This window comes from Bos indicus x Bos taurus, chromosome 6 (genome assembly GCF_003369695.1).
Source record: "Bos indicus x Bos taurus breed Angus x Brahman F1 hybrid chromosome 6, Bos_hybrid_MaternalHap_v2.0, whole genome shotgun sequence".
Lineage (NCBI taxonomy): Eukaryota > Metazoa > Chordata > Mammalia > Artiodactyla > Bovidae > Bos > Bos indicus x Bos taurus.
Window position 1 is genome coordinate 42564307 of NC_040081.1, and position 13814 is coordinate 42578120.

General features: G+C 41.9%; 1 protein-coding gene across 1 annotated transcript in view; it reads left to right on the top strand.

Moving 5' to 3' along the window:
- Positions 1 to 12645, top strand: part of LOC113894168 (cytosolic beta-glucosidase) — a 132566-nt gene extending 119921 nt beyond the window's left edge. The window contains exon 5 of the mRNA XM_027544172.1: positions 11678 to 12645. Coding sequence (XP_027399973.1) covers positions 11678 to 11880 — 203 coding nt within the window. The 3' untranslated portion in view covers positions 11881 to 12645. The remainder of the gene's footprint in view (positions 1 to 11677) is intronic.
- Positions 12646 to 13814: the final 1169 nt, after the last annotated feature.

Consider the following 13814-nt stretch of genomic DNA (forward strand, 5'->3'; position numbering starts at 1 on the left):
TCCCCTAGTTACTTGATATTTGAATTTTGCAAAGGTTACCAAACTTCTCTGTGCATCACTTCCCTTCTCGGTAAAATGAAGACAATGGTGATATCCATCTAACTCACAGGTTTACTGTAAAGATTAAGTGAATTAATGCATACCTGAAACCCTTACAGTGGTACCCAAGTGCTCAATAAATGTTAGCTAATGTGCTGGTCTTTCCCATAGTTCCCATGTCTTTCCTTTCATAATGCTTTTCACAGATTGTAATTAAAGGCTCACAGGGTGGTAATTTGATTAAGATATGTCTTCCATATAGCCTGTTAAGCTCTTTAAAAAGAGAGGCTGATTATTTTGTTCACTCTTATGGTCCCAATTCCTAACACAATATATATTTATTGAATAAATGTGGGATGGATGTGTTGTTGCTATCAAATCACTAAGTCGGGTCAGACTGCAGCCCACTAGGCTCCTCTGTCCATGGGATTGTCCAGGCAAGAATACTGGAGTGGGTTGCCATTTCCTACTCCACGGGATCTTCCCAACCCAGGATCAAACCTGCATCTCCTGCGGCTCCTGCATTGGCAGGTGGGTTGTTTACCACTGAGCAACTGAGAAAGCCCCAAGGATGGATATGGATCCCTGAAACCTAAAGTGATGCTGTTCCGACCTCCAAGTGTACTGATGCAGGGAGGCTTCAGCAACATCCAGTGTTTCTGGAAGCCTCACCCTAAGGCCCCTGTCTTTAGTGATTTATTTTTCGTGACCCACAACTGACCCTTTCCACCAGGCACAAACCCGGCCCCAGATGCTGCACTTCCCTTGATGCCCTGCTTTCTCTGGTTCTCAGCATTGAACAGTTTTGTGCTGACTCTATATGCTCTGAAAGCTGTTTGGAGCCAGATGGGAGGAAGAGAAAAAACAGATTTCATTCATTGCCCTTCCAGACTCTGAGAAAAATAACAAGAATAACAGTACCAACAAGTAGTGTATATTGAATATTTACTATAAACTAGGCATTATGCATACAGCTTTATATTGATTTAATACCCACCACAATCCTTGGAAGAAGATGCTATAATCCTCATTTTACAGAAAGGGAAAGTAAATCCCAGAAAGAAAGAAAAGAAGGAAGGAAGAGAGAAAGTGAGGGAGTGGGACATGGAAGGCAGCTTTTCTAATAGAAGACAATTTTATGTGCTGAGAACTTTGGTTCTTACAATAATTTACGTACTGTAGCGGAGGTAACTGTAAAGGTAATATTGATGGAGAAGCTACAGAAGGTGACTCCAAATGTGTACCTATCCACCCATCAACTTTATAAATAAATAAAAATACAGCTTGAAATGATACCTTTCATCTGCTTGCTATTTACTTCCACCCCCACCCTAATCTAATCTAAGTAATAGGAAAAATGCAGATAATTAAGAAATCTTTAAGCTCATTTCTGGTTAATTGTCATTTTCCTATAAAATATTTATAAATCAGCCTTTGCTTTTCAAAGACTGTTTTTTCAGAAAGTCATAGTTTTTGCTTTGAAGAGTTCCCGTGTGCAGGTGGGGCCTCCAGCTTCAGGATTATTTGGGCATTTTCACAGATGCTGTCCGGCCACTGATACTCACCTGGAGTTGTTGAGGGTGGGAGGGGATGGCTTATTATGCATTTTCTATGTTTAGATCTTCCTGATGTTGTTTTATTTTATTTTTTTGAAGAAAGGGGAAGCGGCTGGTGTGCCAGTTCTCTCAGGAACTGTTTAACAGCTAAAACTGTCCTCCAGTTGTAGTGCTCTTGTGCACATCCACCACACTCTGAGAGACACATTTTCAAAGTTAGCGTGTGGGACGAATGCCAGAAAATCTGCTTTGAATTGTGTCCCGGGAAGGCTTACTCTTTCCAGTTTTGTGGGCCTTGAGAGGGATTCTCATAAGCACTCAGCAGAATCAGGTGGGTGGTTTGGGACTTGGAACCCAGTTGGCATCTACCCCAGAGAGTCTGGTGTGTCTGTTTCCTGTCCCTGCTGAAACAAATTACTACAAACTTGGTGGCTTAAACAGCATAAATGTCTTCTCTTAGAGGTCTGGACGGAGAAGTCAATGGCACCCCACTCCAGTACTCTTGCCTGGAAAATCCCATGGATGGAGGGGCCTGGTGGGCTGCAGTCCACGGGGTCGCTAGGAATCGGACACAACTGAGCAACTTCACTTTATTTTTTCACTTTCATGCATTGGAGAAGGAAATGGCAACCCACTCCAGTGTTCTTGCCTGGAGAATCCCAGGGACGGGGGAGCCTGGTGGGCCGCCGTCTATGGGGTCGCATAGAGTTGGACACGACCGAAGTGACTTAGCAGCAGCAGCAGCAGCAGCAGCAGCAGTAGTAGAGGTCTGGAGGCCAGAAGTCTGAAATGAAGGTTTATCACTAACGTCAGCAACTTCTGGAGGTTCTGAGGGAGAATCGGTACCATGCCTCTCTTGCATTGGCAGGCAGATTCATTACCACTAGCGCCACCTGGGAAACCCCTGGGTACAAGCCACTCTACCAGCTTCTCTTCTGGTGGCTGCCTTGGCGTTCCTTGGCTTGCAGGAGATCCCTCGAGTCTCTGCTTCTCTTCACATTGCCTTTTTCCTTGTATAACTTCTCTGTTTCTCTTTTAAGGGCACTTGTCACTGTATTTAGGACTCACCATTATGCATGATAGAGGCTTCCCAGGTGGCTCAGTGGAAGGGATCCACCTGCAAATACAGGAGAGCCAGGAGACATGGCTTCAATCCCTGAGTTGGGAAGATCTCCTGGAATAGGAAGTGTCAACCCACGCCAGTATTCTTGCCTGGAAAATTCCATGGACAGAGGCACCTGGTGGGGCACAGTCCATGGGATCGCAGAGTTGAACATGTCTGAGCATGCACAGACACATTATGCATGATGATCTCATCTTGAGCTCCTTCATTTACATTTGCAAAGGCCCTTTTTTCCAAATAAGGACACACTCATGGGCTTTGGATGCACACATCTTTTGTATGAGCATACAATCAACCCATCCCATGTGGTGAATTGAGATGGTTTCCCACAGTCTGCTGGGATAAGGCTAGGTATGGACTAAACAGTGGGATGAATAGGCATTTGACGCTCCTAAGCATGCAGCATTTTCCCCTGTCTCACAATGGTCCTCCATGTCTGAAAGCTATGGCCCACGCATGGCTGTGTTTCTGCAAAGAGCTCCTCCAGCTATGACTGTTGAGGAGAGGGGCTGATGAAGATTGTCTAACATATGCCTCTAGAGGATGGCTCTGGGGTTGGAAGCTGGGTTTCAAAAATTGTAGTTGCCCACCAGAGCTTATCCTAGGTTTATGAGCCTCAAACTTGATTAAATATAAAAATTCACTCAGGGAATTTATTAAGAACAGAAATTTTCCATCCTCAACCTATATTAGTTTGCTAAGAGCTGCTGTAACAAAATGCTACAGACTGGGCACCTTGAACAACAGAAATTTGTTTTCTCACAATTCTGGAAGTTGGAAGTCCAAAGTTCAGATATAAGCAGGTATGACTTCTCCTGAGGTCTCTGTTTGGCTTTTGGATAAGTGCTTTCTCACTGCGTCCTCTCTGGCTTTTCCTTTGTGGTCATGCACCCCTGGTGACTCTCTCTCTTCTTATAAGGACATCAGTCATATTGCTTGACATTTTCTGAACCACCAGGTGACTTGTGATTTTCCAGTGACCGGTTTCCTTCTGGCTTACCCTTACCTTGAAGTTTTAGTCTTTTGGGATCTTAGCTTTCTGTGTGTGAGTTCTCAAACTACAATTCTTTGACACCTATTCTTACTCCAGAAAAGAGAAAAAGTTTCTGATTTTCTAACATTGGAAAATTTCATCATGCAAAAGTAGCTGCCATGCCCACCAATCTCAGTTCTCACTTCCTGCTTTGTCCTGGTAAGTCCCTATGAAACTGACAGCTTTCTATTGTTTTGAAGATTTGTTAAAAAAAATTTATCCAGCATGTTTACTTATTTTCACTACTTTCTTGGGTAGCGTAGTCTACCATTACTTGACACATGAAAATCTAGAAGCCTATAATTTTTCTCCTCATCCATTCTTGGGCTTTATCTCTCTTTTTTTTTTCCCCTGTGACGTTGCTGTCTTTTGCACTGCTGTGGACCTGTCCACTGATTCTTTTCCTGGCAGCTTCATTCTGTGGATTAGTTTGTTTTGTAGCTTAATAGCTGTGTCACATTCATGGATGTCTTATAGAAGTCCTAGGCAATCTTGAAAACAAAGATTATCTCTTTATAAACTGTGGGGAAATAAATCCCATTGATTCTGAGTGCCCGATTTCTAGCCCTTTGTAACATGAGAAACACAGGCATGGGCTTCCCAGGTGGCTCAGCAGGTAGAAGAATCTGCCTGGCCAATTCAGGAGACCCGGGTTCTATCCCTGGATTGGGAAGATCCTCTGGAGAAGGAAATGGCAACCCACTCCAGTATTCTTGCCTGGGAAATCCCCTGGACAGAGGAGCCTGGCGAGCTACAGTCCATGGGGTCACAAAGAGTTGAACATGACTTAGCAAATAAACAGCAACAGCAGCAGTTCAGTTCAGTCGCTCAGGCAAGTCTGACTCTTTGTGACCCCATGGACTGCAGCATGCCAGGCCTCCTGGCCCATCGCCAACTCCCGGAGCTTACTCAAACTCATGTCCCTTGAACCTGTGGTGCCATCCAACCATCTCATCCTCTGTCATCCCCTTCTCTTCTTGCCTTCAATCTTTCTCAGGATTAGGGTCTTTTTCAGTAAGTCAGTTCTTCCCATCAGGTGGCCAAAGTGTTGGAGTTTCAGCTTTAGCATCAGTCCTTCCAATGAATATTCAGGACTGATTTCTTTTAGGATGGACTGGTTGGATCTCCTTGCAGTCCAAGGGACTCTCAAGAGTCTTCTCCAACACCACAGTTCAAAAGCATCAATTCTTTGGCACTCAGCTTTCTTCATAGTCCAACTCTCACATCCATACATGACTGTTGGAAAAACCGTAGCTTTGTCGGATGGACATTTGTTGGCAAAATAATGTCTCTGCTTTTTAATATGCTGTCTAGGTTGGTCATATTTTTCTTCCAAGGAGCAAGGGTCTTTTAATTTGGCTGCAATCACCATCTGCAGTGATTTTGGAGCCCCCCAAAATAAAGTCTGTCACTGTTTCCACGGTTTCCCCATCTATTTCCCATGAAGTGATGGGACCAGATGCCATGATCTTAGTTTTTTGAATGTTGAGTTTTAAGCCTACTTTTTCACTCTCCTCATCCACTTTCATCAAGAATCTCTTTAGTTCTTCTTTGCTTTCTGCCATAAGGGTGATGTCATCTGCACATGTGAGGTTATTGATATTTCTCCCAGCAATCTTGATTCCAGCTTGTATTTCATCCAGCCCAGCATTTCTCATGATGTACTCTGCATATAAGTTAAATAAGCAGGGTGACAATATATAGCCTCGACGTACTCCTTTCCTGATTTGGAACTGGTTTGTTGTTCCATGTCCAGTTCTAACTGTTGCTTCCTGACCTGCATACAGGTTTCTCAAGAGGCAGGTCAGGTGGTCTGGTATTCCCGTCTCTTTCAGAATTTTCCACAGTTTGTTGTGATCCACATAGTCAAAGGTTTTGGTGTAGTCAATAAAGCAGTAGATGTTTTTCTCAAACTCTCTTGCTTTTTTGATGATCCAACGGATGTTGGCAATTTAATCTCTGGTTCCTCTGCCTTTTCTAAATCTAGCTTGAACAACTGGAAGTTCATGGTTCATGTACTGCTGAAGCCTGGCTTGGAAAATTTTGAACATTACTTTCAGTTCAGTTCACTTCAGTCCAGTTCAGTCGCTCAGTCATGTTCGACTCTTTGTGACCCCATGAACCACAGCATGCCAGGCCTCCCTGTCCATCACCAACTCCTGGAGCCCACCCAAACCCATGTCTATCGAGTCAGTGATGCCATCCAACCATCTCATCCTCTGTCATCCCCTTCTCCTCCTGCCCTCAATCTTTCCCAGCATCAGGGTCTTTTCCAATGAGTCAGCTCTTCACATCAGGTGGCCAAAGTATTGGAGTTTCAGCTTCAACATCAGTCCTTTCAATGAACACGCAGGACTGATCTCCTTTAGAATGGACTGGTTGGATCTCCTTGCAGTCCAAGGGACTCTCAAGAGTCTTCTCCAACACCACAGTTCAAAAGCATCAATTCTTCGGCACTCAGCTTTTTTTATAGTCCAACTCTCACATCTATACATGCTTTACTAGCATATGAGATGAGTGCAATTGTGCAGTAGTTTGAGCATTCTTTGGCATTGCCTTTCTTTGGCATTGGAAAGAAAACTGACCTTTTCCAGTCCTGTGGCCACGGCTGTGTTTTCCAAATTTACTGGCATATTGAGTGCAGCACTTTACCAGCATCATCATTTAGGATTTGAAATAGCTAAACTGGAATTACATCACCTCCACTAGCTTTATTGGTAGGATGCTTCCTAAGGCCCACTTGACTTTGCATTCCAGAATGTCTGGCTCTAGGTTGGTGACCACACCATCGTGATTATCTGGGTCATGAATATCTTTTTTGTATAGTTGTTCTGTGTATTCTTGCCACCTCTTCTTAATATCTTCTGCTTCTGTTAGGTCCCTTACCATTTCTGTCCTTTATTGAGCCCATCTTTGCATGAAATGTTCCCTTGGTATCTCTAATTTTCTTGATGAGATCTCCAGACTTTCCCATTCTATTGTTTTCCTCTATTTCTTTGCATTGATCACTGAGGAAGAATTTTTTATCTCTCCTTTCTATTCTCTCTGCTGTGTACAGCAGCAGTACACAGGCATAATATTGGCACCACTTAGGTCAGTAAATTGAGAAGAATCTGCACAATACCATAAAATGATCAGCTTCTAAAATAGGTGTGTGTGTGTAGTAAAGAATTTGATTTTGCCCAAAGAGTAGATTGCACTTTGTCCTCAGCTTCTGGGTGAAAAATCTTTTGCTATATGACAGAATGTCTTTGTTTAGGGTGAGGGCTAGTCTCACTAGAAGACCGACTGTGTGCCTGAGTGGGGGGCTTTGGGGGTCACATGGTGTCACTTGACCTAGGGACTAAGTTCATTCCCATGAACAATCAGTTGGTCATGCCAGTATGTTAATAACACAGTTACAGTGAAAACTCTGGACACTGACGCTCAGGTGAGCCTCTCTGGTTGGCAGCCCTCCGTGTGTGTTGTCACATGTCAGCACCAAGAGGACAAGTTGTCCTGACTCCTAGGGAAAAAGACAATGAAAACTTTCTGTTTGAAGCCCATCGGTTTCTGATCTGTGTGCCTCTTCCTTTGGCTTATATTAATATGTATCCTTTGCTGAATAAACCACAGCCTTGACAATAAGAGGTTTGTGTGAGTTCTGGAGAGTTCTTGTAGCAACTTACTGAACCTGAGCGTGGTTTTGGGAACACTTTGAACTTGAAGTTGTGTCAGCAGAGAGAGCAGTCTGGTGAAGGACTGCCTCTTCAACCTTTTCATTTTAGTCAACACTGGGCAATGAGTGTGTGTGTGCATGCGTGTGTGTGTGTGTGTGTGTATGCATATTATAACACTGGAGTTATAATGAGAACAGCCAGAGGCTATAATATATTAATAAGCCTTAGATATTTTTCTCCTTGCCTCTTTTTTAAATTGGGGTATAGTTATTTTACAATATTGTGTTAGTTTCTGCTGTACAATGAAGTGAATCAGCTACATGTATACATATGTCCCTTCCCTTTTGAGCCTCCCCTACTTCCCACCCATCTGGGTCATCACAGAGCATTGAGCTGAGCTCCCTGCGCTCTGCAGCAGGTTCCCATTAGCTATCTGTTTTATACATGGCAGTGCATATACATCAATCCCAGTCTCCCAACTCATCCCCGCCTCACTGGTGTCCACCCATCATTCTCTACATCCGTGTCTCTATTCCTGCCCTGCAAATAGGTTCACCTATACCATTTTTCAGCTTCTATATATATAAGTGTTCTTGCCTGGAGAATCCCAGGGACGGGAGCGCCTGGTGGACTGCCGTCTGTGGGGTCGCACAGAGTCGGACACGACTGAAGCGACTTAGCAGCAGCAGCATATGTGTGTTAATATATGGTATTTGTTTTCTTTTCCTGACTTCCTTCACTCTGTACGACACACTCTCAGTCCATCCCCATCTCTGTAAATGACTCAACATCATCCCAATGCAATAAGATAAGAAATCCTTTCATCTTTTTATTCAACCTGCTGACCGTGACACCTTTCCTACTGGTCTTTTAGTTCAAAATCAAACTTTGGTTATTCTGGGATGGGTGTCTTGTTCACATCCCCATGTACTCGGTACTCATCTGCAGTTCTTGTCAGTCTGTGTTTACTTGGCCTGAAACTCTGCTTAAAGAAAGAGAGTGGATTCACAGGAGTGTTTTTTCCTGCATAGATTTGGGACTTCATAAATCAGAATGCCAAGAAATGCGACGATGGTTTCTTTCTGTTCTTGAGGAGATTGGAACAGGAGAGGCATGCAGTTTCCAGTACGGTTTTGTAATTTTTCCCAGTGGTAGCACCTTGAGAAGGATTCCAGCAGGGTGGCTCCTCAGCACTAACTAGGTAATTCTCTACTTGAGCGTTCCTGCAATGAAAACGCAGAGATATCTACCAGTGTCACTTGGGCCGTTTAGTGCCTGCTGCGGAACTCCTGGCAGATAACGATGAAATTGTCAAGATTTCCTTTTTGTTCCCTTCCAAGCAGGCAGGGCATCGTTTTTATCCCCCAGTTTAGTACATGAATCAATCCTTTTGTACTTGATTGGTGGGACTGTGCATGCTTTCAGAAACTGTCTGGCTTCATACCTGGCAGACTGGCTTATTGAGCAGTAGTTCTACAAATGAGAAAGAAAAAGTGCTGATTTTCATATGTCCCCACATTGAATTATAAAGTAGTCAAAAAAGATTGCTATATTCTTGCCTGGTGTTTGGTTTTGGTCATTTTCATTCTTAGATATACTCCATCCAGAAATTAAATATAAAAAGGTTATTTAAAAATTTGGTCTTTGCAGATTGTGGTTGATAGGGGAGGAGACACATGTGGCAAGGTGGACAGGTAGAAGGAAAAGGAATACCTAGTAAATGTTTTAATTCCTGTAAAGCTTGCTGTGCTTGAATGGTATATATTTCATTTTCCAACAATACTTCGTTGCAAAGGAATCTGTCCAGTTTGGTTTAATTCCTGCCTTGAGAACATTCACAGGGCACTTTCTAGGTAAAGCCCCTTGCATTCCTCCATGTATAAAGGCCAAGGGGTTATGCATCAGTTAACCTGTTGGAAAATTTTTGTCAAAGGAATATCTATAGTAAAAACAATTTCATTTGTCTATGGAATATCCACAGTGAAAAAAAAATTCCAAGATTTGGAGATCAACACGTGTTCATGGGTATAGTACTTTCGAGAGACCAGAAAAATACAGAAACATAACAGGAAAAATTAAAGGTAGATCTTACTTTGCTGAAGTTAGAAGAGTCATTTGGGTTGACTGTCATTTTGCATCAAAATAAAAATCTGAACAATTACTTAGTTCTTAACTGAAAAAAAAAAAAGAAAGCAATCCCTGGTAAAATTAAAATTTGATTTATTATATAAATGCTCATTTTCATCTGACTTATTTAGGAAGAAATTGTGTTAGTAGCTCAATCGTGTCCAACCTGTTGCAACCCTATGGACTGTAGCCCGCCAGGCTCCTCTGTCTGTGGGATTCTCCAGGCAAGAATACTGGAGTGGGTTGCCATTTCCTTCTCCAAACTTATTTAGGAATACATCTATCTTATAAAGAAAACCTGCCCTTTAATTTCTGCACAATAAAACAAATATTAGTGAATCCCACAGATAAGGTTTGGTTGCTATTGTTTTAAGAAAAGAAAATGCTCAATGCAAAGATTCATATAACCAAAAAAAAAAAAAAGATTCATATAACCTAAGAGTTTTCCAAACTTAAGATGCCAATTAAAAATGAACTTAATTCCCTGACTAAAAGATAGAAATTAGTGTACTTAAAGAATTCTCCACCCTTTGGTATCTTCCTATGGAGTCCATAGATGGGCTCTGGAGCATCCACAGATGAAATTATATAGGATATTTTGCTTGTACATATGTGCATTTGGAGCGGAGGTGGTCTAGTTCTTTGGCACCACTCTGAGTTTAGACATGGGGCAGAGAGAATGCCCTAACATTTCTGTACCTTCTTGCTGCTGCTGCTGCTAAGTCGCTTCAGTCGTGTCCGACTCTGTGTGACCCCATAGACGGCAGCCCACCAGGCTCCCCCGTCCCTGGGATTCTCCAGGCAAGAACACTGGAGTGGGTTGCCATTTCCTTCTCCAATGCATGAAAGTGAAAAGTGAAAGTGAAGTCGCTCAGTCTTGCCCGACTCTATGCGATCCCATAGACGGCAGCCCACCAGGGTCCCCCGTCCCTGGGATTCTCCAGGCAAGAACACGAATGGGTTGCCATTTCCTTCTCCAATGCATGAAAGTGAAAAGTGAAAGTGAAGTCACTGAGTCGTGTCCGACCCTCAGCGATTCCATGGACTACAGCCCACCAGGCTCCTCTGTCCATGGGATTTTCCAGGCAGGAGTACTGGAGTGGGGTGCCATTGCCTTCTCCGTCTGTATCTTCTTAGTCTGGGGTAAAAGCATGGCCAGAACCCTGTGCTGGTCCTTTTCATTTTGGAGGTTCTACTTCCAGAATTATAAAATATATATTAATTTGGTCATAAGGACACAAAGTAAGAGCTGGGGCCTCCTCAGCTATGATATCACTCTTTTCCAGTTTATCAATGAGCTTTCTAGATTATCTTGGAGGTGAATTTAGAAGCTAGTAGTGTTTTTACTGAGTGCAGTTCTAGGGTACTAAGGAGAAACTCTGTATATGTGTGTTTCATATCTAAAAAATAGTAGTTATTGAAAAGACATTTATTGAGTAAATGGATGAATGAATAAAATGCATTTCAAAATGAGTGAATAACCAATTATTTATTTTAATTTTTAATTTTTAAAAGTTACTATATTTAAAAAAATATTTAATTTTATTTATTTACTTATTTTTGGCTGCACTGGGTCTTTGTTGCTTTACCCAGGCCCTCCCAGCTTCAGCAAGCAGGCTCAAGAGTCCAGGCTCGGTAGTTGTAGCACATGGGCTTATTAATCGTTGCTTTCCAGCATGTGGAATCCTCCTGGGCCAGGGATCGAACCTGCGCCCCCTGCATTGCACCACCCTGCAGGTGGTCTCCTATCCACTGTGCTACCAGGGAAGTCCCCAAATGTTTAGAATTATGTAATTTAACTTTTTTTAGTGTCATAATTTCTTTATTCATTTATTTACACTTTTAATAAAAATTGGGTCTTTTATATACTTGGACTTGGCTGAAATTCAGAGATTAAAGAGCACCCCATATGATGCAGGGGGGCTGACAAATAACAAGGCGTGTAATCTAACATCCTAAATGAAGCCCATGCTTGTTTAAAATAGGAAATTGGAAAAGAGGATTGAAACAAGGCTTCTTCTGTTTCCACCGTGATCTTCAGCAGGAGAAGGCTACCAACTCATACTAGTCATCAATGATTTTGTCTATGTTTCCATAAAATCTTTGAGTAATTGATAAATTTTTGTTTTTGTAATTTTAGCTATCCAACTTGACAAAGTCAATCTTCAAGTATACTGTGCCTGGTCTCTCCTGGATAACTTTGAGTGGAACCGGGGATACAGCAGCCGGTTTGGTCTCTTCCATGTTGATTTTGAAGATCCAGCAAGACCCCGAGTCCCTTACACATCAGCCAAGGAGTATGCTAAGATCATCCGAAACAATGGCCTAGAGGGGCCTCCATAGAAAACATAGCTGGGTAATTTCACCTGGAGAAGGACTCTGCCCTCGGAAACAGAATCTGCTTTGGTGATCCTGCAGACATCCTCAAGTTGCCTTGGTAATCAGTGTGTCCTACCAGCTGATCTGTGATCATGAAGTCTGAATATGTAGTGCCTGGAAATTATTTAATGATGGCTTTTACTCTGCTTGTATTTGATCAATGAGGCTTTTGAATAAGTAGAAAACCACTGTAATTGATTTTTGTATTAAGAAATCAGATGGACTTGGTAGTTTCAATTTAAATCCTTAGATTTTTTTTTTCTAGAAAAAGTAATGCAAAATTAATAAATAGGGTGTGCTCATGATTTGCAGCTCTAAGAACAGATCGCTTAATTTAAGAAGGCTTGTTTATGAAACTATTTTTTTTTGTTTACATAAACTGTTATTTGCCTTAGCAGGTCCACTGTCCATAACTTTCTGCTGTTTAATCTAGTATAGATATCAAAATTAAAAGTTAGTCACATTATCAGAGAACTTCAGGAGAGAGTTCTGCAGCTGAAAAGAAAAAGAACTGACAGAGTACTTGAAATTGTATTTGAAGATTTGGAAAACTTATGAATAGATGACTTGATAGAGCTGATGAAGCATTTTAAAAAATTAATAAAGGGCACATGAAAAAAGTCACATTATATCTTTATACATTCTGTTCACCAAAAGAATTAATTAATAACCTACTTAATAAAGTTGATTGGTTCATGTGTTTGGCATATAGCTATACATGAGCAAGTACATGTCTCTCATGCCTGATAAACTTTTGGAAAATAATAAATGAATAACACAGACCAGAATGTGAATAGCAAAAGAAGTATTTGAGCATTGTCATTTAATAGCAGTTGTATTCCTACACTATTAGTTAGTTCAGTCGCTCAGTCGTGTCCGACTCTGCGATGCCATGGACTTCCCTGTATATCACCAACTCCCGGAGCTTGCTCAAACTCATGTCCATCGAGTCGGTGATGCCATCCAACCATCTCATCCTCTGTTGTCCCCTTCTCCTCCTGCCTTCAACCTATCTTAGCATCAGGGTCTTTCCCAATAAGTCAGTTCTTCACATCAAGTGGCCAAAGTATTGGAGTTTCAGTTTCAGCATCAGTCCTTCCAATGAATATTTAGGACTAATTTCCTTTATGATTGACTGGTTTGATCTCTTTTCAGTCCAAAATACTCTCAAAAGTCTTCTCCATCACGACAGTTAAAAAGCGTCAATTTGTCGGCATTCAGCTTTCTTTATAGTCCAACTCTCAAATACATACATGACTACTGGAAAAACCATGGCTTTGACTAGATGGACCTTTTTTGGTAAAGTAATGTCTCTGCTTTTTCATATGCTGTCTAGGTTGGTCATAGCTTTTGTTCCAAGGAGCAAGCTTCTTTTAATTTCATGGCTTCAGTCACCATCTGCAGTGATTTTGGAGCCCCCCAAAATAAGGCTCTCACTGTTTCCATTGCTCCCCATATGTTTGCCATGAAGTGATGGGACTGGATGCCATGATCTGAGTTTTTTGAATGCTGAGTTTTAAGCCAGTTTTTTCACTCTCTTCTTTCACTTTCATCAAGAGGCTCTTTAGTTCCTCTTAGCTTTCTGCCATAAGGGTGGTGTCATCTGCATATCTGAGGTTATTGATATTTCTTCCAGTAATCTTGATTCCAACTTGTGCTTCATCCAGCCTGGTATTATGCATGATGTACTCTGAATATAAGTTAAATAAGCAGGGTGACAATATATAGCCTTGAAGTACTCCTTTCCCAATTTGGAACCAGTCTATTGTTCCATGTCCAGTTCTAACTGTTGCTTCTTCACCTGCATACAGATTTCTCAGGAGGCAGGTAACATGGTCTGGTATTCCTAGCTCTTGAATATTTTTCCACAGTTTGTCCTGATCTACATTGTCAAAGAC